The sequence below is a fragment of the Impatiens glandulifera genome, chromosome 5 (genome assembly GCF_907164915.1).
Source record: "Impatiens glandulifera chromosome 5, dImpGla2.1, whole genome shotgun sequence".
NCBI lineage: Eukaryota > Viridiplantae > Streptophyta > Magnoliopsida > Ericales > Balsaminaceae > Impatiens > Impatiens glandulifera.
This window is the reverse complement of record NC_061866.1, coordinates 20,064,420-20,088,346: the sequence shown is the minus strand read 5'-3', so window position 1 is coordinate 20,088,346 and position 23,927 is coordinate 20,064,420. Positions and strand designations below refer to the sequence as shown.

Sequence of the window (23,927 nt, the reverse complement as noted above, 5' to 3'; positions counted from 1 at the left end):
ATATAAATATGGACCTAGTAATGTAATATTTTAATATGAACTAATTTTTTTAATTAATTATAATGAATTAGTGTATTCATTAATTTTTTATATAAAACTAATTTTTTAAATAATTATTAAATGAATTAGTCTATTCATTAAAAAGATATAACTAGTTATATAAAGTTAAATAATATGTATAATAAATAAATATATTTGTATATATAATGAATATATGAGTTATATATAATGAATTGTGATTTAAAGAAATAATATATTAAAAAAGTGAATGATAATTATTAATAAATTTGACTAACACATCAAAATATTTATAAATATATATATAAAAACGTGTATATATAATCTTAATTAGAAAAAAATGAATTATTAATAATTATTAATAAATTTATAACATAAAATTAAAATTATAAGATGTCTTTAAATGAAATATATATATATATATATATATATATATATATATATATATATATATATATATAATATATATATATATATTATCAAAATTTAATGTATATATTTAAATGTATACTTATATGTGATAAAATAAAATTATTTAGACTAATTTTTAATATTTAGTCAAAAAATTTTAAATATAATTTTTTATTAATTTAATTAAAACAAATCAAACGATATAAAATTTATAATTATTTATTTTTATTGTAAAAGCTATAGAAATGTTTCCTCTCTCTATTTCCACATTCTCCATTACTTATTTATTTACCTCCCTCACATTCCATTACATCTTCATCCTACCTCTCTAACCTCTTTATTCTATTACTTCTTCACCCTCCTCATTCCAATATTCTTCAACGTAACTTCCTCACCTCCCCTCACATCCTCAATTCCTCACCTCCCCTCACATCCTCAATCGTATTTTTAATATTTTGAATCAAATTGTCAAGGCTCAAGAACTCCAAATCAATAAGGTATGATTTCTTTTATGATGATTCTTTAATTTTTTTTACTAATATAATAATTTGAGTAAAATAAAATGAATGTTCTTTTATCATGGATCACATAATGAGAAGATATTTTAGGATTTTATGTATAAAATGATAATTTATTTCAAGTTTAAAATGATGTTTATTTTATGATGTAATGTTCTTAATATTTAGAATGTGTATAAACTTAAAATTTTATGCTCATTATTAGAAATTTGATATTATTTGGTTGTGAAATTATAAGAATTTGATATTATTTTGTTATAAAATTATTTATATTGATTATGTTTATTAAATGATTAAATTTATTAAAAAAATATGTTTATATAGGGATTGAATGATTATTTTTTTATAAAACTTATTTAAACTAGTTATAATTGTTAAATATAATTCGTTATTAATTTATAATTTTTTATCCGAATGTTTTTACCATGTTTTACAGGCTTTAAAGATTTGAGAATAATGCTGGTTTTGAAGAGTTTATTAGTTGTTCACCCAATCCAAAACAAGAAGAAAGAAGGAAGAAAGAGAAATTGTTATAAAATTGGGAATGATAATTTATTTTATTAATTTTATTATAATAATATTTTGATGTAATTATTAATATAAATATTTTGTATTATTTATATAGTATAAATATTTTGTTGAATGGTTTTATTTTCTTTTTCAATAATATAAGTTTTAATGTTTATTTTCTAGATTATTGCATTAATTCTGATAAAATCTTAATTAATAAAGATGGTAAGTCTTTAACTTCGGTTTTATAAACCGCAATTAAAGACTATTAACTAAGAGCGGTAAAGTTACCGCAGTTAATAGTCTTAACTACGATTTATAAAACTGCAGTTAAAGACTATTTACTACGGTAATTTACCGTAGTTAACCGTAGTTAAAAGTTCCGTCGTTAAAAAATGTTACTTATAAGGGCGGTAAAGTTACTGTAGTTGGAGACTATTAACTACGGTAAATTTACCGCCCTGACAAACATATCTTTAACTGCGGTTTTTAAAACCGCAGTTAAAGGCTATTAACTACGGTATTTTTTCCCGCCCTTATTGAAAATTATTTTTTTAACGGCGGAACTTTTAACGGCGGTTGACTATGGTATTTAAATCGCAGTTAATAGTCTTTAACTACGGGAAATTATCTTTTAACGGCGGTTAAACCGCCTTTAAATATTACTTTTTTACTAGTGTTATATATGTATTGCATATGTGGGAGGGTTCAGCACATGATGGTCGCGTACTTCGCGATGCAATTTCAAGACATAATGGTTTAAGAGTCTCTCTGAGTAAATTTGCATTGATATATTTATTCATCAATGTAAATTGTATTTTCATTTTTTCATATTACTCAATATGGTATTTATTGTTCAACAATGAAAGTTGTTATTACTTGACTTGACTCTGGATATTACAATGGCAAAGGATTTCTTGTTCCCTATCGAGGACAAACGATATCATCTGAAAGAATTTAATGGACATCGACTAGAGACCCCAGAGGAATACTTCAACATGAAGCATTCCAAATCTAGAAATGTTATAGAAAGATGTTTTGGGTTGTTAAAAGGAAGATGGAGGATTCTTGCATCCCCTTCATTCTTTACCATTCAAATCCAAGTTCGCATCATAATGGCATGTTGTCTTTTGCATAACTTGATTCGCAAATATATGAGTGTCGATCCACAAGAGTCAATTATTGAAGAAGAATAAGAAGAGAACAATGATGAGGAAAGTGATGACGATGAAGAAGTAGAACATATTACACAAATTAATCCATGTAATGAGTGGCTAGAATTTAGAAATAGTATGGCTACTAAATGTATAACACATGGTCCACTAGATCCAATGACAATAATGTTGATTAGTGTTTGTTTCTTATGCTTATTATGACAACAACCTGATTTGAATTAATGCTTGAATGATTTATACTTGATAGTTTTTTATATCTATAATTCATTTATTGTGCATTAGATTTTCATATATTTTAGAAATTCCATAATTATAACTTATATTTAATAAAGTTTATATTTATATTGTATTCAATTTTTTGTTATTATTGTTTTTTTTTTTAGGATGTTACATCTCCACCTGTTTATCGTGGACGTGGAAAAAACAAACAATTTTAGACTGATGATGAGGTTGATGCTTTGCAGGGACGGATTCAAAAAATTATATAATTATATTGGGGTGGGCTTGAAAATGAATTTAGAATAAACTAAAAATCATAACTGAAAAATTACGGTTAAACGTAAATTTTACTATTTTACTATGAATTAAAGAATCAAAATGAGAATACACAGTATTCTTCAATCTCATCAGTTCATTCCTTTTATTGCAAGAGAAAAGGAAGAGGAATCATAAGAGAAAGATGAAGACAATTTGTTAATACAATAGGTTGATATGAAAATAATATCATGATTATAAAAATTTGGATTTGATATAGTTTATAATCTTTGTTTGTAATATATGTTTGTATGTTTGATTGCTATTAATTAGGTATTTTAGGGTCGTTTGATTGTCATCATTTAATTATAGCTAGAATTGTCTAATTTTGATCATTGACCCTCCCACTTTTAAGATTTTAATGATATTGTTTTAGCCGTTTTCAAAAAAAAATCACTATTAAAAAAAATTAAAAAAGTAAAAATTATGGGTCATATTGTATAATATATATATTTGGAGTGAGTTCCTTAACATAAATTCGATAATTGGTTAATTCTTAAAAAATATTATTTATTAAAAAATATTATTTATTAAAAAATATTATTTCAATATAAACAAAATAATAATAATAACTTACAAATAAAAAATACTCATAGATTATAAAGACATTCATGGAAATCTATCAAACAAACCTTAACAAATATATATATATATATATATATATATATATATATATATATATATATATATATATATATATATATATATATATATAAACTAAATTACGCACCACATAGAAGACCGTAAATACATTTTAACTTACTTCTCTCCCATCATAATCTATATATATATATATTAAAAAAAACAGCATATATATTAAAAATATATACACGATAAAGATAGGGGTGGGCTTAAGCCCACCTCAACTCTTGAATGTATCCGTCCTTGATGCTTTAATTGATGCCCTCCAAGAGTTAGGTTGTGATCCATTAGACCATCTCCAACTCATAAACCTATTCTTAAATCCAAAATGCAGTAAATATCACATCAAACACTAATTCATCTCCACCCAAAAACCCATTTCCAAACTCAAAAGAATATTCTTAAAATATTCATTTCTTACCTAACTTTTTAACCTTATTAACCTTATCTATATATTTATTAACTTTACATATTTAACCTCAGTCTTTTCTCATTCATTTAATAAAATTAATTATATATCAACAATTCATACAACAATAATTCAATATACATTTAATAAACAAACATATTATATTAAAACAAATATTATTAATAAAAAAACATTAATGTATCAATTCAAGTATAATACAATTATAAAATTTTATTTATAAAATATAAGTAAAAATATAAAATAAATTAAATAAAATATCAACTATAATACAATTTAATGATTTAATTAAAAAAATATTATAACTTCTTATTTTAAAAGTGAAAAAAATAAGTTGAATGATCAATTTGTATTATAAATATTTACAGTTATATAAAAAATAATAATAATAAAATAGATTAGGGGCCATTTTGAAAAAAATGGCCAAAAATGGGGGAGGAACAGTACCAACACATATATGCGTTGGCCGGTGGAGAGAGAATCAGTAAAAGTAAAACGCATTTTGCGTTCAAGTATGGGATCCGGTTAGAGGAAGAATGGGCACGCATAATGGGATTTGCGTGCCCGTTGGAGATGGTCTTATGGAAAGTAGACTCTGAATTTAAGAACAATTACATGGATCAACTACGTAATATGATAATGCATAAGATTCCCGATTTCAATAAGATGCTACTCCTCACATTGAATCAAAGATAAAAAAAAAATCTTAAAGACAAGTACAATCCCATTGCGGAGATGTGTATGCAAGTGGTTATCAGTGGGATGAGGTTGAGCATAAGATCAAATGTGAAAAACAGTGGTTTGATGAATGGTGTCTGGTAAGACATTCTAAACTCTCTTCGGTTATTTATTGAGCGTTTACTTTAGTAGTTCTTTCTATTTATTTTTACATATTCTGAATGTTATGTTATTTTCTTTTGTATAGACTCACCCAAATGCCATTGGGTTGCGGGATTTTACATTCTCATATTTGCGTAAACTAGACATGGTGTGGAGTAAAGATAGGGTAACAAGGCTCGGAGCTGAAGATATATTTGACGCAAGCATGGATCCTAATAAAAGAATGTGATTGTGAACTCTTCATCGGATGGTGAAGATGAACCTGTTGTCGTTTCTCACTCACAAGGCTCACGTACAATTTCATCAAACAACAAATCATCCAAGAAAATAAACAAAGTTTCAACGAGGGAAAGTTTCCACAGGACGAAAAAATCAGAACCTCTTCAACAAAGGATTGACTCAGTGTTGGACAACTTTAGCACCAAATTTGAGTCCATTTGTGACCAAATGGCATCACAATATACTAGTATTACAAAAGCTTTGATTGCTGAATCTAAATCTGAATTTCTAAGTGATGCAAAGATGCGGGATGTTATTGATGAACTAATTAGCATCGGTATACCTCAAATGGATGTTGGTAAAGTTGTTGAAATTTTCTACAAGGACCCTGCGAAAGCGGAAGTTATGTTCGCGTTGCCAAGTCATTTGAGACGATCCTATGTGCTTGGGTTTGTTTAACCATCTTTCAATCCGTGAACTATGTATGAAATATGCAGTTTATGTTAAGTTTTTATTTGTTGTATTAGGTATTTTAAATACTTTTATATATTTAGGAAGAGAACAGAAGAATTGTTGTTTTATTAATTGGGAAGATGGTTGTTTTTGTTAGACATGGCGAAAGAAATTAATAGATATAACATATTTATAAAAAAAAATTATAATTTCACTTCATATTTATTGGTTCTAATTGTTTTATTTAGCATGGTATTTTATAATTTTAATAATTATTGTTTAATTAATTTTAGTAATAAATAATAAATTTGACGTATCAAAATCAACTACAAAATATATTAATATAAATTGATAATTATCAAATTAATTTTATTCAAATAAACACGTTAAAATTTATAATATAAACCAATCAAACTACAAAAATATAATAAAGAGAAAAAAAATTAATATCAAACTTATTAATAATTTATTTTATTTTGATTAATTATTTCACTTTTTTATATTTATTTATTTTTACATCTATGTATTAAATTAATTAATTTATTATTCATATAATTTTTAATTGAGTATTAATAATAGGAATAGAATAAATAAAATTAATAAATTTATAAGTATATTAAATTATAAATATTTAAAAATTAAGTATACAAATGAATTATTGTACAAATAAAATACTATCAATAATAATTCTTAAATCAATCCAAACACTATCAATCATAATGATAATTATTACAAGTCTTATCCAAATATTACTCTTCTATTAATCATACTCATTCTCATTCACACATCTATCAATCTTAATCATATTTTTATTTTCTTATTTGAACTAAGAAAAAAGAAAAAGTATAAAGAGAGTCTTAGAAATTTTTTATTATTTTTCAACTAATTTGTTCCATGTTATTCTATCACTTATTTTTTCTTCTAAATTTTTTTTCAATAAAAATAATAATTAAAAATAATAATATATATAAAATAATTATATGTTACTTTTTTAAAGCAGTTATATTTAATGCCAAAATAATTGATAGAAGCATAATTGGTAACCTTTTAAAAGTTAAAAGAGATTTATTTTAAAAATTAGTTTAAAAGGGAAATTTGAGAAAATGACCCCACTAATAGGTCTAATAGCCGATAGTGTGGGGCATAAATTAAATAGTCCTGATGACCCTCTTTTCTTAATGACAATATTCCTTGCGTAACGCAACTCCAGTTGCGTGACGCAACCGGAATTTTTTTTTTCTTCTCGCGATTGCGTGACACAACTGGGGCATTTTCGTTCAAAAAAAATTCATAATTAATTTTTTTTGAAAAATAAAAAAATAAACCTCAGGTTGCGTGACGCAACTGGGACATTTTCGTCCAAAAACAGTAAAAGGGTTTCACCAGCGATTTTTTTTTTTTTTAACTCTGCACTCTCCACATTTAAAGATATTTTGAAGGGGTCATCCCCTCAAATTTCCTGTTTAAAGACCAAATAATATATACAAATATATTTTTTTTTGAAATAAGGCAATATTAGATGAATACGTGCGATAGTGTCATGTTTATCTTGAATTTTTAATAAAGTTTGTAGAAAATAAATAAATAATAATAAAATACAGATGGAACAAATTAATCCAGTTCTCTCATATCTGTCAGTCGTCAGTCGTGACTCGTTATATAGTTTGGAAATTATTAGGAAAAAGTCATTCAATAATTGATAAGCAGCCTCTTGCTCTCATCTTCATCTTCTTTCTTTTTCAGTTCTTCCTATCATCATTCATTCTCTCTATTAGACAGACGTATACTCCACAAAAATGAGCTGGTGGTGGGCAGGTGCAATCGGTGCAGCCAAGGTAATTTCTTCGATCCCCTTTTCGATCAATTTCTTGAATCGATTCTATTCAGCAAGTTATTTTAATGGAGACATAATTTATACTGCCAATTGGGTAATCACAGAAAAAAATCGATGAAGACGATGCGCCCCCTAAATACCAAAGCGTGGCGCTAGTAATCGGGGTAACAGGTATAACAGGGAACAGCCTCGCCGAGATCCTCCCCCTCTCCGACACCCCTGGAGGCCCTTGGAAGGTCTATGGCGTCGCCCGCCGTCCCCGTCCTTTCTGGAACTCTGATTATCCTGTCGATTACATCCAGTGCGACATCTCCGACGCCACTGACGCCTCTTCCAAGCTCTCCCCTATTTCCGCCGAGATCACGCACATTTTCTACACCTCATGGGCCAACAGATCTAATGAGCTCGATAACTGCGCCGTTAACGGATCCATGTTCCGGAATGTTCTAAACGCTGTCATCCCCAACGCACCTAATCTTCGTCACATCTGTTTACAGACCGGCCGGAAGCATTACGTCGGACCTTTCGATCTATGGGAGAAATCCCAGGCTCACGATCCTCCTTTTTATGAAGATCTCCCTCGATTGGATTGTCCGTCTTTCTATTACACTCAAGAAGACATTCTATTCGAGGAAGTCTCTAAGGTAGACGGGCGAATAACGTGGTCGATTCACCGGCCGGGAGTAATCTTCGGTTTCTCTCCTTACAGCTTGATGAACTCGGTAGGATCGCTCTGTGTATACGCCACGATCTGCAAGCACGAGGGTCTTCCGTTGAAGTTTCCTGGATCGAAGGGAGCATGGGACGGCTATTACGATGCATCTGATGCTGATTTGATAGCGGAGCATCAGATTTGGGCGGCGGTGGATCCTTACGCCAAGAACGAGGCTTTTAATATCACCAATGGCGACGTTTTCAAATGGAAGCATCTGTGGAAAATTCTAGCAGAGCAATTTGGTGTGGAAGAAGCAGAGTTTGAGGAAGGGTTCAGTCTGGAGGAAGCTATGAAAGGGAAGGAGGGTGTTTGGGAAGAGATAGTGAGAGAGAATGAACTGGCAGAGACGAAGCTGAAGGAGGTGGGGAATTGGTGGTTCGTTGATCTGATGTTCAGCAGGGAAATGCCTCTGGACTCCATGAACAAGAGCAAAGAACATGGGTTTCTGGGTTTCAGAAACAGTAAGAATTCGTTCTACTCCTGGATTGATAAGATGAAAGCAAACAAGATTGTGCCTTAATCAACTGAGTTTGTTTGCACTTTATGGTCTATTTGGAACTGTAATTTAAGTTTGTTTTTTCTCTTTTTGTGGATGTTTACTGCCTCATGTCTGAATTTCCATTATAATTAAAGTGTGGGTCATTTCTTGTTGTGCTAAACTCACTTGTCACACCTACCTTGGAAATACCAAAATCTAAGCATATGATTTATAAAATGGATAAAAATAATAATTTCAATCTTTAGAAGTTTAACCTCATTTGAAGTGAGGGAAGATGGACTATAAGGAGACAAATTCTTAAAGATAGATACAATTCAAACTATTAACTACTAATATCCAAAAATAGATAATAAATAACACTAAGAATAGGTTCTAGTTGAGCTCCTCCTCCGCTACCGTCACCAATTGAATCAATCATTCACCCGCCGTTACAAATTCCTCTAGCCCTTCGCCCTTCTTCTAGTAGTCAATTTCGGAGTAAGAGGTCTCTATCTTCCTCTTTTCATGTTTATCTTTACTCGCCTATGTTACCTATTCATTACACATGTACTAATTCGTATGTGATGCTTAATGGACTTATTATCTTTAGAAGTTGACTTCAAATTGTCTTTGGTGTGTTTTAGGTCACACTTTAAAGTAAGCTCTTTTTGTAAATTTCACTTCTTGTTGATAGTAAATCTTTATTGTTATCCAAAATGACATAGTTGTAGATTTTGGAGTAATGATGTCTAGTTTTAGATGATTGTGAGCAATCAAAGCTTTTCGAATTATGATTCATATTCCAATTGATGTTAGAATTTAATATATGTTCATATATGTGGTTTCTCGGTCAAATGTGTCGAGAAAAGGAAGCCATCAACATCATCCTCGGTGGGTAGGGAACAACAACATTAGTTTGATAAAGGTTGATATCAAATATTAGAATTCTCTTGATTTCCATTATCATGTCTTAAGTCTATTTAACATGATACTCTATTCTTAGTCTAGAGATGGCTCTAAACTTTCGTTAGGTTTTCCTAGATAGAAGAAGATATAATAGAATCTTGGATGCTCTCCCTAGGCACATGTGAACGACAATGTGAATTCGCTACTTTGATTATTGCTTGGAGATTTGATTGTCGATTCGAACTGTGAATCCTTGTACATAAAGGAGTTCACGAGTGTATCAAGATGTGGATTAAGGATTGAGAAGGGGATTTGGAACCCCGATTATGCGACAAGCAAAATCGAGAATTTTCAATATGGATTGGAAAATCTCGAAAGTCTCTATACACGTCGAACGTATTTTTAGAAACACTTTGCACTTGAGTTTGAAATATTTAGGGGTTACGGACTCCCGATATGACTCTACTAAAATGATTGTTTTTCCAAAAGGGTTCCGAAAATTCTGAAAAATTTTATGGAGGGCAAAAATAATTTTGTGAACCTACTATAAATATTTCATAATTTTCCGGGCCATATAGCTCAAGATATGAACATTTCAAAATAAGCCGTTTTCAAACGATCCCTAAAAATTATGGATGAAGTGGACTTAGCTCAATTTGAGTGAACCACATTAAATCTGTGTCTTCTTATGTTCTTCATTCTTGCATTTTTACAGATTGTTTCAAGCTGGTCGGATTTGGGAGTTACAAATTCTAACAAATGGTATTAAAGCAGCTAGGCTAGATTTGAGCAATGGTAACAATGGAAAGTGAGAATAGTATAGGACATGGGATTGGAAGATTTGATGGGATAGATTATGCCTTCTGGAGAATGCAGATTGAAGATTATCTCTATAGAGAAGATGGATGAAGCTGAATGGAAACTTCTTGATAGACAGGTTTTGGGAGTTGTCCGATTAACGCTAGCCAAGACAGTTGCTCACAATGTAGCAAAGGAGAAGACCACTATGGGTCTGATGAAATCTCTTTTTGATATGTATGAGAAACCATCTGCTAACAACAAGGTACACTTAATGAAAAGACTCATTTACTTAAGAATGGTTGATGGTACTTCTGTCACTACTCATTTGAATGAATTCAATACAATTGTGAATCAATTGCTATCTGTTGAGATTGATTTTGGGGATGAAGTTAGTGCCCTGATTTTGTTAGCATCTCTACCAAATAGTTGGGAACCTATGAGGGCAATAATTAGTAATTCAGTTGGAAATGTTAAACTGAAATTTATTGAAGTTAGAGATCATATTCTTGCTGAAGAGGTTCATAAAATTGATTCTGGTGAAACATTCAAAGGTTCTACTCTGAATGTGGAAAATATGGGTAGAGATAATGATAGAAATTTCTACCGAGGCAAGAGCAGATCTATGTCAAGGAGCATGAGGAGTCAGTCTAAGTCTGGGAGGACATTTGAGTGCTGGAATTGTGGTAAACAGGGTCATTTAAAGAGGAACTGCAAAGCATCGAAGAAAAACGGTGATGATAAAAATGATGGAGCCAACGTTATTACAGAATTTGTCACTAATTCGTTACTTCTGTCTGTTGATAGTCCGATAGATTCATGGGTTTTGGACTCAGGAGCGTCTTTCCACACCACTGCTCACAAAGAATTAATAGAGAATTATGTGGCTGGAAATTATGGGAAAGTTTATCTCGCGGATGGTGAGCCACTGGATATTTTTGGCATGGGTGACATCAAATTGAAGATGGCAAATGGTTCTGTTTGAAGATTAATAAGGTGAGACACATTCCAGGTTTAATGCGCAATCTGATTTCTGTTACATAGCTTGATGAAGAAGGTCACAATTTCAGTTGTGAAAATGGTGCATGCAAGGTGACTAAAGGAGCAATAGTTTTGCTCGAGGTCACAAAACTGGAACGTTATACACGACTTCAACTTGCAGAGAAACAATTGCTGCTATAGTTGATGACTCGAAGAGAAGTGAGTTGTGGCATTATAGGTTTGGCCATATGAGTGAAAAAGGGATGAAAATTCTTTTGAAGAATGGACAGATTCCATAATTGAAGTCTGTTGAACATCAGTTATGTAAAAACTGCATTCTTGGAAAACAAGAATGAGTGAGTTTCTTAAAGATTGGGAAGGAGCTCAAGAAAGAAAGGCTAGAGTTGGTACACACTGATGTGTGGGGACCAGCACCTATTTCTTCTATTGGTGGATCACAATTTACGTGACATTTATAGATGATTCGACAAGAAAGGTATGGGTATATTTTATGAAGCACAAGTCTGAAGTATTTGTTATTTTTAAAAAATGGAAGGCTTTGGTTGAAAATGAAACAAATCAGAAAGTTAAGTGCTTGAGATCCGACAACGGAGGTGAATATATCAATTCAGATTTCAAAAAGTATTGTGAGGTGAATGGAATTAGTATGGTGAAGACTGTTCCCCGAACGCCTCAAGATAATGGAGTAGCTGAACGAATGAATCGAACATTGAACGAGCGTGCTAGAAGCATGAGATTGCATGTAGGGCTGCCTAAAACCTTCTAGGCATAAGCTATTAATACTGCTGCCTATTTGATAAACAGGGGACCCTCTGTTCCTCTTGAATTCAAAATTCCTGAAGAAGCCTAGAGCAACAAAAAGGTAAGCCTTTCTTATTTGAAAGTATTTGGTTGTTTATCATATGTCCATATTAATGAATGTGATAGGAGCAAGCTTTATTCAAAGTCTAATAAATATTTTTTTATTCGTTATGGTGATATCAAATTTGGTTATTATTTCTAGGATAATCAAAATCGGAAGATCATTCGTAGCAGAAATGTTATCTTCAATGAACAGGTTCTCTACAAAGATTGTGTTGGAAAGACATTAGATGGTGATTCTAAGTTGGAAGAGACTAGTACAATCGATTTGAGAGAATTTTCAGCTGAATATATACCAACTGTCGCAGAAGAACAATGTGTTGTTGAAAATAAAATTGTTGAGAACGCGGTTCTAGAGGTAAATCAGCAAACAACGGTTATACAGTTGAGAAGATCGTCAAGCAATCGAAAACCAATTGAGGTGGTCTCCATCTCTGAACTATATCTTGTTAACAGATAGAGGTGAACCTGAATACTACGAGGAAGCAATACAATCTGATGAATCAGTTAAGTGGGAGTCTGCAATGAAAGATGAGATAGACTCTTTGACGTTGAATCAGACTTGGGAGCTCACTGAGCTACCAAGGGGAAAGAAAGCACTTCACAACAAATGGATCTTCAGGATTAAAGAAGAACATGATAAAACCATGAGGTATAAGGCAAGGTTGGTTGTGAAAGGATTTCAACAGAAAGAAGGTATTGACTACAATGAGATTTTCTCTCTAGTAGTTAAATTGATGACAATCGGCACTATTTTGAGTTTCGTTGTGAAATAAGACCTTCATCTTCAACAAATGGATGTCAAAACTGCTTTTCTTCATGGTGATTTAGATGAAGAGATTTATATACGACAACTAGAAGGATTTGAAATTAAAGGAAAAGATGAGCTTGTGTGTAAGCTTCAGGAGAGTCTATATGGTTTGAAACAGGCTCCAAGGCAATGGTACAAGAAGTTCGATAGCTTCGTGAAAAGTAACAATTTTCTAAGGTGTGAAGCTGATCATTGCTGCTATATCAAGAGGTTTGATAAATCGTACATTATTTTGCTCCTCTACATTGATGACATGTTGATTGCTGGAGCAAGTTTGTATGAGATTAACAAGCTCAAGAAAGAGTTGTCTGAAAAGTTTGCAATAAAAGATTTGGGTGCTGCTAAACAAATCCTTGGGATGAGAATTTTTAGGGATACAAAAGTTCTCAAGCTTTCATAAGAAGAATATGTGAAGAAAATTTTAGAAGGTTCAACTTATATGATGCAAAACCAGTTACTACCCCCTTAGCTAGTCACTTCAAACTATCTAAAGATCAGTCGCCTTCAACAGAGGAGGAGAAAAGTTACATGGCCATTGTTTCGTATGCCTCTACCATTGGTTGTGTTATGTATGCGATGGTTTGCACAAGACCAGATATAACACATGTAGTGGGAGTTGTTAGCAAATTCATGAGCAACCCAGGTAGACAACATTGGGAAGCAGTAAAGTGGATACTACGGTACTTAAGAGGAAGTACGGGTCTCACTTTGTGTTTTCAAAAGTCTAATATGGGTTTGAAAGGATATGTTGATGCTGACAATGGTGGTGATGTTGATAGTAGGAAGAGCACAACAGGGTACATTTATACTCTGGGAGGTACTGCAATCAGTTGGGTTTCAAAATTGCAGAAGATTGTTGTTCTTTCTAGTTGTGAGGTAGAGTATGTTGTTGTGACAGAGGCTGCTAAGGAGATGATGTGGTTACAACCCTTTTTGCGAGAATTGGGTCAAGACTGTGAAGGAAGTGTGCTGCGATGTGACAATCAGAGTGTCATTCATTTGGCAAAGAATCTTGTTTATCATGGCAGGACGAAGCATATACAGGTTTGTTATCATTTCATTCGGTCAGCTTTAGAAGATGGAGTATTAACTCTTGAGAAGATTCCCAGGAATGAGAATCCAGCTGATATGTTGACGAAAGCTGTGACAAATGAGAAACTGAAGTTGTGTGCAACTTCAGTTGGTCTTGTTCATTAAGACACCGAATTGAAAGCCATTATCGATCGAGAGATGATGAAGTTAGTCTCCAAGTGGGAGATTGTTGAGTTATGGAGCCTACACTCATAATAAACTCTACATTATTAATTAGAATTTATTGGGTTTGTATTTGGTTTTGGGCTTGGGCTTGACCAAGAGTTATTTAGGCTTATTACCTGAATGTTTACCCTATAAATATGTGATTATTAAGAGTTTATATTGTGAAGAGACATAATTATAGAGAGATAAAGTGTGAGGCAAAAACTATGTATTCATTCTTCTTCTTCATAGTGAAATTTGATGGTGGATGAAGTGGACGTAGCTCAATTTGAGTGAACCACTATAAATTTGTGTCTTCTTGTGTTCTTCTTTCTTGCATATTTTTATAGATTGTTTCAAGTTTGTCGGATTTGGGAGATACAAATTCTAACAAAGACTGGACACTGCTTGCTTAGGAATCGTTTCAAAATCTCTCTATCATCTAGCGTTTAGAGAATATTGCAAGGGATACACGATGGAGAACAAACGATTGCTCTGTTTTTCAGATTTGAAAATTCGTTTTTCGATTATAGCTTCGCCTTGTTCTAATATCGCCTAGAAACATTGGAGCTCATCACTGTAGAGGCTCGCTTAGATATTGGAAGCCTGGATAAATGTTTGAGTTCACTAGAACGAAATGCAGAGGAATCGAAGAGGATTCCCATGCGGATCTAGAAACCAGGCAGTGGTTATTGTCTATGATTTGTTGCTTGTCCATTCATTCCATGGCCTTCGACAATATATTCCCTGTGTTCGTGAGCTTTGAATGAGCCTTCGAGTGATGAAGATCTCTAGAACTCGTCCAAATAACTAGTCTACAGTTCTTCCTCTAGTGACCAAACTATGAAGTTTTCGGCGAAGATTAGAGAATAGGAAACGAGGTTAATCAAAACCTAGCCTCTTACTAAAACTAGACTCAATCTACCAAGAACTTCTATCAATTAGAGTAAACCAAGCAATTCAGAAAACAATTCAATAATCAAATAATCAACACACAATTTGATAAAAATAATAATTGAATGAACTGAGAATTGAATGTGACTAATGTCAATGTATATAATTGATCTTTGGAATGTATTACATTGTTCTAGGGTTAGAAGAACTTATCAGAAGAAATAGAAGAACAAATGTAGATATAGACTCGTCAAAATCTCCTTAGTTGTGTTTTTAATTTGGTTACTTTGCTCTCAAGTCTAATTCTCTCTCTAGTGTAAGTGTAAACCTTGCAAATGATCAACCGTGCCTCAAATTAATGAGGTTATGTCTTTATATACCTCTTTCCAAGGGTATATTTGAGACATTGTGTTAGGATCTAGGTCGCCGCTGGTGGACCGGGGGTTGGACCGGTTAGCGGTTCTCACTCGTAGGGTGGTGATTAATCCGGTTAGAGATTAACACCGGGGTTTCAATACTACACAATCTGTCACAAACTCTTGAACTAGGTTCAAGCGCGGAAGAGGTTTGCTTTCAGGTTGAAGCGGTACACTTGTATGATAGGCACGGTCGGTTTCGGATGATGAAGATTTGGAGATGGTGGGTCGGTTTTGGCAATCTGGATGTTCGGTATGGTTAGTATAGATTCGGTTTGGAGCGGTATGGTTAAGTTAGTCGGTTATGTAATGAAGCCAACGGAAAGTAAATAACACAAAAGGTTTTATGGATGTTCGGAGATAAAACTCCTACGTCACCCCTTCCTCTCGAAACCGCGAGAAGGATATTCACTAAGGAATACAAGTACAATCCGATCGAGACTTATTTCCTGCTCGATAATACTCTTACAATTCACACCGAAATTGTAACACACACTTAGAATTTAGCACTTAGGCTTTCTTGGAATAACACAGTTTTATCACTTGTAGTAAATGCTCTCAACGCTTCACTTGATGTCTCTTAATGTCCCAATGTTTGTCCCGCATTTACTCTTCTTCAACTGCCTCCTTTTATAGGTGAAATATGCCAACGGTCATATTTCACTACCTTGAATCTGATTGGCTGGTCAGCGGTGCAGTGATTCAGTGTCTCAGACCTGCGGTCGTCACAGACCTACCGGTCTGTTCTTCCGGTCTGTAAGACAGACCTGCTGGGTTTGTCTTTTACTCAATGTAGGCACTGTCTGTTTGGACAGTTGTCTGTACTTTGAAGATTTCCTTTCTGGCTTATCCCGAAGTAGAAGGATTCGGTAGTACGGTTTTTTTGCAGCCTACAGTCTTTCCTCAGACTTGCATGGATATGGAAGTATTCAGTCTGTTCCTTTGGTATCATTCTCAATAGATACCCGAAATGTCTTCTTGTACTAGTCGGCCACTTGACTTGGCCGAATATCTTTTGGTAGTGAAGTAACCGGACTTCTTCCGGTTATTCTTGTCTTGTGGATGATTGGTTGTTTGATGGTTCCGGTTTTGAGGTTTGGCCGATCCTTCCTTTGTGCGGTCACGTTCCGAATACACTTGATCGGTTTGGTATCTTGACCGGTTAGGTTTCTTCAGTCCGTTCTTTTTTCATCCGGTCCGGTTCCTTGTTCCTGCATGGGAAGTTTGTTTAAGTTAGGTTTATTTGACCCGGTATGAATTTATCTAACAATTTCTCCCTTTTTGATTATTTTATTTAAAATTATCAAAATCATGTAAGTTTGCAACCGTAGGCCGGTTGTTTTGTTTGGCCGATTTTTGAAAAAGACGTAGAGACTTTTTGAAAAATTTTGAGGGAGGAGTTTTGGAAGAGTCTTTATCTTTTATCTAACAATTTCTCCCTTTTTGATTATTTTATTTAAAATTATCAAAACTAAGTAGAAATGCAAAATAAGGCCGGATTCAAAAATAACTTTATATATATTTATAGATGACCGGAAAAGACAAAGCATAAATACTAAGGCAAATAAGAAAAGGAAGTATAGTCCCTATTCAGAGTCTGTGAATTCATAGGCACTCTTCTTTTTCTTCGGTATCGGTTGCGGTTGCCTGGTCTGTTGGGAAGATCGTTGTCTTTTGGACCGAGACCGCAGCTGTTCTTCGACTTCGTCCTCGACTAGGTCGGCTTGCTGCGTAGTACCCGCAGTGATTGGTTCAGAGATTTCATTGAACATCTCGGCAATCTGAACTTTCTTAGGAGCCGGCCTCTTTCTTTTTGTCGGTGCTGAAGCGGAGGCGGCCGCCTTCTTCTTCTTCTCGTTTGCCTTTGCAAATTCGGCCAGGTTCCGTTTTTGCTCTTCCAATCGTGCGGCATCCTCCGCAGCCTGACTGGCCACTTTCTCGGCATACCCTGGATATAAGACCTCTGCTCTTCTTATTCTTTCGGCTTCCAATTCTGCTTCGGTTAGTTGAGACGATCGCGGCGCCTCTTTATCTTTGCTATCTTCGGCGTCCAGCGCATCCTGGACCCGTTTAGCAACCTGAGCATCAGCTTCTATAGCCGCGGCGTCCGCATTCTCCTTAGCTTTTAGGATTTCGGCCATCTGTGCAGTAAGTGCCTTTACTTCGGCTACGAGGCTCTCGTTCGATTTTTCGAGTTCTGAGACCCGGTTCATTGTCGTGTCGACTTGTTCAAAGTCCTTCTTTAAGTCCGAGGTCATACCTTCCAGAGTTGCGGTTCGCTGAGCCCATTTTTCGCGCTCACCGGCCTCTTCCCACAGTCCGGTGCTGAGTTCTGCTAGGCGTGCTTGATGTTGATCCAGGAGCTGTTTTGTCACATCGGTGAACTTCAGGGCCGAATCAAATATGGTGTTGCATTTATCCTTGAACGGTTGAAGCTTGGACACGTCGTGTTCTTGAACGCGGTCATCGATCCGTTCTGTTATGGATGCGTCAAGCTGCTGAAGTCGGTCCTCAACCCGCTCCGAAACTGATGCTTCAAACTTTTGAAGTCGGTTATCAATCCATTCTTTAGAAGCCCATTCTTTAGTAGGATCCGAGGCGGTGGCTTCCGGTGGTGGAGGAGGAGTTGATTGCTCGGTGGGATCTGGATCGGCTCTTTCATCGAGATTTAACAATGCATCCTCTTCATTTGGAGGTTCTAATGTTGCCGCATCCTCCAAGTTCGCAATTTCCAAAATCGGTATCTCTTCTTCCAGTATCGGTTGCTCATCATCCAATATCGGTGCCTCAACTTCCTCCCTTGGAGGTGTTGGATAGTCAAGTGGAAATTCTTCGATTACCGGAGCGGTGTATACCGGAACTTGTTTTTGATTGCATATTGCTTCCAGCCGCTCTATTTCTTGACGTATTTCCAATTTGCCCTTTTCAAGCTTTGCTAACACCCGCGGTGCTATGGTGCACACCGATCCGCCCTCGTTATATTCTTCCGTAATTTTCCGGATGCGCCTTCTTAGTTTCCGAAGATGGCTTCTCGGTATCAGGAGACAGGTTCGGCATTGTACCTCCTGAATTGTATTGGATTTTGTGAGGCGTAAGATCATGTCCTCTACTTCCTCCAACCTGTCGATGCATTTCTGTTGCGGGAAGCTCGGTAGGATATCTTTATATTTTGTATTGAACCGGTGCTCATGCCACTCCAAATATAAGTCTATAACGTCCTCGTCTCGCTTGTTGATGCCGTGAAAGATATTCTGGGCTAGTCTTTCGGCCTCGGCTTCGTCGGCCTCTTCCCTGTCGTGGCCTTCATCATTGGCTCCTGTATCACCCCCTTCTTCACCCTCGGTGGTCTCAGGATTAGCGCTTTGTTCGGCATCGTTCGGACTCCGAGCCGAATGATCGTCGTCATGGACCGTTCCATCTTCGGTCCTCTCCGGGTCGGTTTCCTCAGGGGCCCACTCCTCATCCTCTGTTTGTTGTGGTGGGTCTACGACAATTATCTTTTCTTTCTTCTTTCCTCCGGTCTTTGCTTTTGCCGGGGCATCTTTCTTTGCGGCTTTCTTCTTTCGGCCACCTGTGGAACTGGAGGCCGACTGCGTTCTTGGAAGGAATTGCCTCGATCTAATGAGGCAACGTTTTAATAGCTCAACACCGGGACCGACGTTGAGGTTCAAGTGGAGGAAGATCTTACCGAGTTGCACGGCATATCCCCACGACCGGGTTGAATCCGGTCTCACCATGTCCATGAGGTTACCGAACACTGATCTTGCCCAGTTAACCTCTTTTCCTTCCAACAGACCGTTTATCATCTTAATTTTGTCTTTGGTGAGATTGCTGAAATTTCCTCCCCTTGCCAGTATCGCCCTGGCGAAAACGTCACACGCCGGGATATATTCCGGTTTCAGCATTTGTTTACTTCCGGATGTGGTGATCGGCTCATTGGTTGCCGATAAGGCGTGGCAAGCCGTCTCAAAGGTATCATCGTCTATTTCTGCCGTTGCATCCTGGCCGGTAGTTGGGAGATGCAAGCTCTCGGCCACCAATGCTTCGGTGATCTCGATTTGGGAACCGCAAACCGTCGCGATGATTCTGTCGTAGGAGATGATTGCAGTTTTGAAGAATTCTTCGACCGCATCTTTGTAAATTACGTGAGGACCGTCTAGGAAATATCCCAGACCGGTTTTGATCAGCAGGTCAATAACTTCCTTCGCTTCGGTCGTCCCATTCTGCCGGATCTCCTCGAAGTCTACTTGAGAATAGAGTTTGAACAACGCCGAATCACGACCCATGTTGAAGAGTTTGAGAATGAGAGAAATCGGCTTCAGAGAGTTTAGGAAGCTTAGAGAGAGAAAGTTAATTCGCGTGAGAATGAAAAATATGACCGAAGGCCCCCTTTTATAGGCACGGTTTGGAAGCCCAACCGTCCCATCATGAGTGGGCGGGAATTTTCCCTCCAAGATGAAAGTTCTCCAAACTATGGGCGGTAACTTTGAGCGGGAGATTTCCCTCCAAAACCATTTGCCTATGTCATGGATGACGCATTCCTTTCTTTGAGACCGAATGATTGAGCGGTTTTTAAGTCTAGACAGACATTTTGATTAACAGTTTTAATCAGATTTTATGATACCGGATGAGAGCGAGGTTATTTTTCGGTTACTTAGATAAATGCGCAAAGAATAATGTGAAACGGTCATTGAAACTAAAACGATATTTTATTCAAGAGACCGATACGAAAGAGTACATAGAGAAAACCGATAGAATGATACGAAAGATAAGCACTTAAAAAGTAAGCACCATTCTGGAAAACTTCTCTTCCACCGCATCTGCATCAAGAATATTTGAGTGGGAAGCAGGTGTACCCGGTCCAAACTCTGGCCGGTACTTGAGAATCAACTTGCTGATGTGAGGTGCATAACCGAGACCTTTCTTGGTCAGCACCATGTTCTTCAGGTTTTGAAAGAGGACCGCTGACCAATTGATGGTCGTTTTGTGGTAGATGTGGGTCATGATGTTGTAGGTATTCTGTGAATACCGCTGATTTGGGGATTGACACAGAATAGACCGAGTGACAATCTCAAGAAGGAGCTGAGCATTACGACAGAGGCGGGTTTTTAACCCATAGGTTTCCACTGGATCAAGGGTTGCAGAGCAGAGTAATCCATAGTAGAATGCATCAAGTCCCTCCATAGTCGGGAAATCAGAGAACCCTTCTTTGGGCAGATTGAAAAGGTTGGCAAATTCGGCTTCATCAAGCCAGAAGGTGTGGTCCCTTACCGTAGAGACAATGTAGTCGCCCCTGACGCAGGCACTTCTGAAGAATGCCTTGACATCCTCAATCAGTACAGGACCGGATTCTTCGAGGAAGGTTTGAAGGCCGGTAACAATAAGGCATTCAAACATGTTTTTCTTTGGATGGTCATAGTCCCATTCTGCCAGACATGAGTCGAAATCGACGCTTAGAAAGTTTCCCAAAGATCGGCTCGGCATGATTATGGTGTTGAGAGAGAAATTCAAGAGAAATACAAGTGATTTGTACTTTTGGATGTGATAAAATGAAAAGAGGTTGGCTCCTTATATAGGATCGGTTTTGGAGGGAAAAATCTGAGCATTGATGGTCAGTTTTGTTTTATTAAGGAAGAGAATCTTTCCCTTTTCAAGATGCATGGGGAAGCGGCGGATTGCAAGGCCCGAGGTAAGTATTAGTTGGGAAGTGACCAGATTAGTTGGAAATTAAATATGCGGGTGGTTGGGAGTTATCTCATTAATTGGGATTATCTTATTAAATGCATTTAACACATAACCGATATTGATTAGATAGAGGCCGAAAATGGTAGAGATAATGCCGAAAATGACATACATAAATGATGAAGTCAAGAAAAGCACAAATAAAACCGAAGGAGACATGGATGAAGCCGATATGATCAAATTTGAGTTGGTTAATGATACATCCGGTACATGCTGCAAAACGACCGGATGTAAGAAGGAGTGACTTAGCGAGCGCGGGAATTAACATCACGAGGGGAATTGAAGTTTCTCCTCCTCCATTCTCTTTCAAACCGATCGTAGAATGAGTCGATTACTTCTCTGGTGAACACCTGACCGTGGTTCAAACCTTCGCCGGGACAGGTTGGGACTCCAAGCTCCTCAAAAAGTCGGCTTATCTAGGGAACAAAGGCCACTGACCGGGTGCCGATTATCCAAATAAGGACGTCAAACAGTACCCTAGACCAGTTGACCGGCGTCCTGGTGATGATGGCCGCCATCATGTTGAAAGTTGCAGCGCAATATGTGTTGGTGACATCTTTTCCAAGGATGCCCCTTCCTATTATGTCATTGAGGAGCTGATACTCAGCCCTCAAGAGAGATTTAGAGCCATGATCATCAACAGGCTCGTCCGACCGGGCAAGGGAGAGAGAGACCTCAGCCTTAATATCGGCCGGAGGGTTTAGGTCTGTTAGCCCTTGTTTGGGCAGATCGAAGCACCGAGCGAAGTCCTGCTCGGTGAAGTCAAAGAGAATACCCCCAACCTTTGATTGGATATGGGTATCAAAGTGGGGCGTCCCCCGGTATACCCTGGCATTGTAGAAAAATTCCAAGACTGATTCAGGGTATATTGTTTGCCTGTCATCCAGAAAATGCTGGAGACCGGTATCTTCCAGTTGTTTGATCATCCGATACACCTCATAATGATCGGTATCGGAGCAAGATTCAAAGTTGACTTGGAGAATGTTTGTGAAGAGAGACATTTTTGCCTTAGAGATAGAGAGGGTGTTTTGTTTTTGTGAGTGTTTTGGTGAGTGAATGCTTCCTTTAAATACTGGTTTTGGGGCTAACCTATTATCCGGGCATTAAATGAGATGATATGTATTGACCGCAGGATAAGAAACTTTGCATAAAATAGGCAGGTTTACAGTTCTAGGTGTCGGTCATAGGCCTGAACTGTGAAGGATATCAAAAGATCTTCACGTCTTTTTAGGCGCGACCTGTTTTACTTGGAAAGGGCAATGTTGCAGAACAGATACCTTTAACTTCTGATAACTATTCCTCTTCTGTTTGAAATTCAAATGATCTGGGGTAGCGTGCTTCCGAGCCGGTCAGACATCAGTTGTTCATCCCGATGCGGTTATTTGGTGCATGCACCAAGTAGCCGGTCGGTTTACTTTCTCTGATAGACTGGGCGGTTCTTCCGCAAACACCCCGAAGATTCAAAGTTCAACTTCTTAGGAAGAATTACCGGTTTGTCTGTCTGAACCGATTTCCCTTTAATTATCCTTTAGAAGGATTTGGCTAATGTCGGTTAAGCCGAGAGTAAGTCTAAATTGAGAAAACTTAGCTTCCTGCAGCGGCTTCGTGAAGATATCGGCCACTTGTTGATCGGTCGGTACGTATTCCAGCCGGATATGCTTCAACGTGACATGCTCCCGAATGAAATGATGCCTTATGTCGATGTGCTTGGTTCTGGAGTGGAGAACCGGGTTGTAGGTGATTGCAATGGCACTTGTGTTGTCACAGAAGATCGGTGACTCTTCGGCTATGATACTGAAGTCCTTCAGCTGCTGTTGGATCCAGAGGAGTTGAGAGCAGCAGCTTCCGGCCGCCAAGTATTCAGCCTCTGCGGTTGATGTAGCCACCGATGTCTGTTTCTTGCTGTGCCATGACACCAGTCGGTCACCTAGGAACTGACATGTTCCACTGGTGCTTTTCCTGTCGATCTTGCATCCTGCATAATCTGCGTCTGAATAGCTTGTCAGATTAAAGGATGAGTCTTTTGGGTACCACAGACCGACATCAGGAGTGCCTTTTAGATACTTCAGTATCCTCTTTGCGGCTGTGTAATGGGATTGCTTTGGATTTGCTTGGAATCTCCCACACACACCAACTGCAAACAGGATGTCCGGTCTACTTGCTGTCAGGTACAGTAGGGAGCCGATCATGCCCCGGTATGCAATCTGATCTACTGATTGGCCTTCATCATCTCTGTCCAGTTTAATGGATGAACTCATTGGAGTGGCTGCCGAGGAGCAAGTATCCATCCCAAATTTCTTCAAAAGCTCCTTAGTATATTTAGGTTGACTGATGAATGTTCCTTCCTTGAGCTGTTTGACCTGAAGACCTAGGAAGAAACTTAATTCTCCCATCATACTCATTTCAAATTTGTCAGTCATCATTTTTGAGAACTTGTCACAAAGCTTTGGATCGGTGGAACCGAAAATAATATCATCTACATAAATT

General features: G+C 36.5%; 1 protein-coding gene across 1 annotated transcript; it reads left to right on the top strand.

Moving 5' to 3' along the window:
* Positions 1-7,429: 7,429 nt before the first annotated feature.
* On the top strand, positions 7,430-8,955 carry LOC124938510 ((S)-8-oxocitronellyl enol synthase ISY1-like). The gene is made up of 2 exons (XM_047478953.1): positions 7,430-7,582; positions 7,686-8,955. The coding sequence occupies exons 1-2, from the start codon at positions 7,544-7,546 to the stop codon at positions 8,814-8,816; spliced, it is 1,170 nt and encodes a 389-aa protein (XP_047334909.1). The 5' UTR covers positions 7,430-7,543; the 3' UTR covers positions 8,817-8,955.
* The last annotated feature ends 14,972 nt before the right edge of the window (positions 8,956-23,927 follow it).

Excerpts from the sequence above, each read along its gene's own strand:
- LOC124938510 (XM_047478953.1), top strand. The coding sequence starts at position 7,544 with ATGAGCTGGTGGTGGGCAGGTGCAATCGGTGCAGCCAAG. Across the intron at positions 7,583-7,685 it reads GTGCAATCGGTGCAGCCAAG|AAAAAAATCGATGAAGACGA; the intron begins GTAATTTCTTCG and ends GGGTAATCACAG.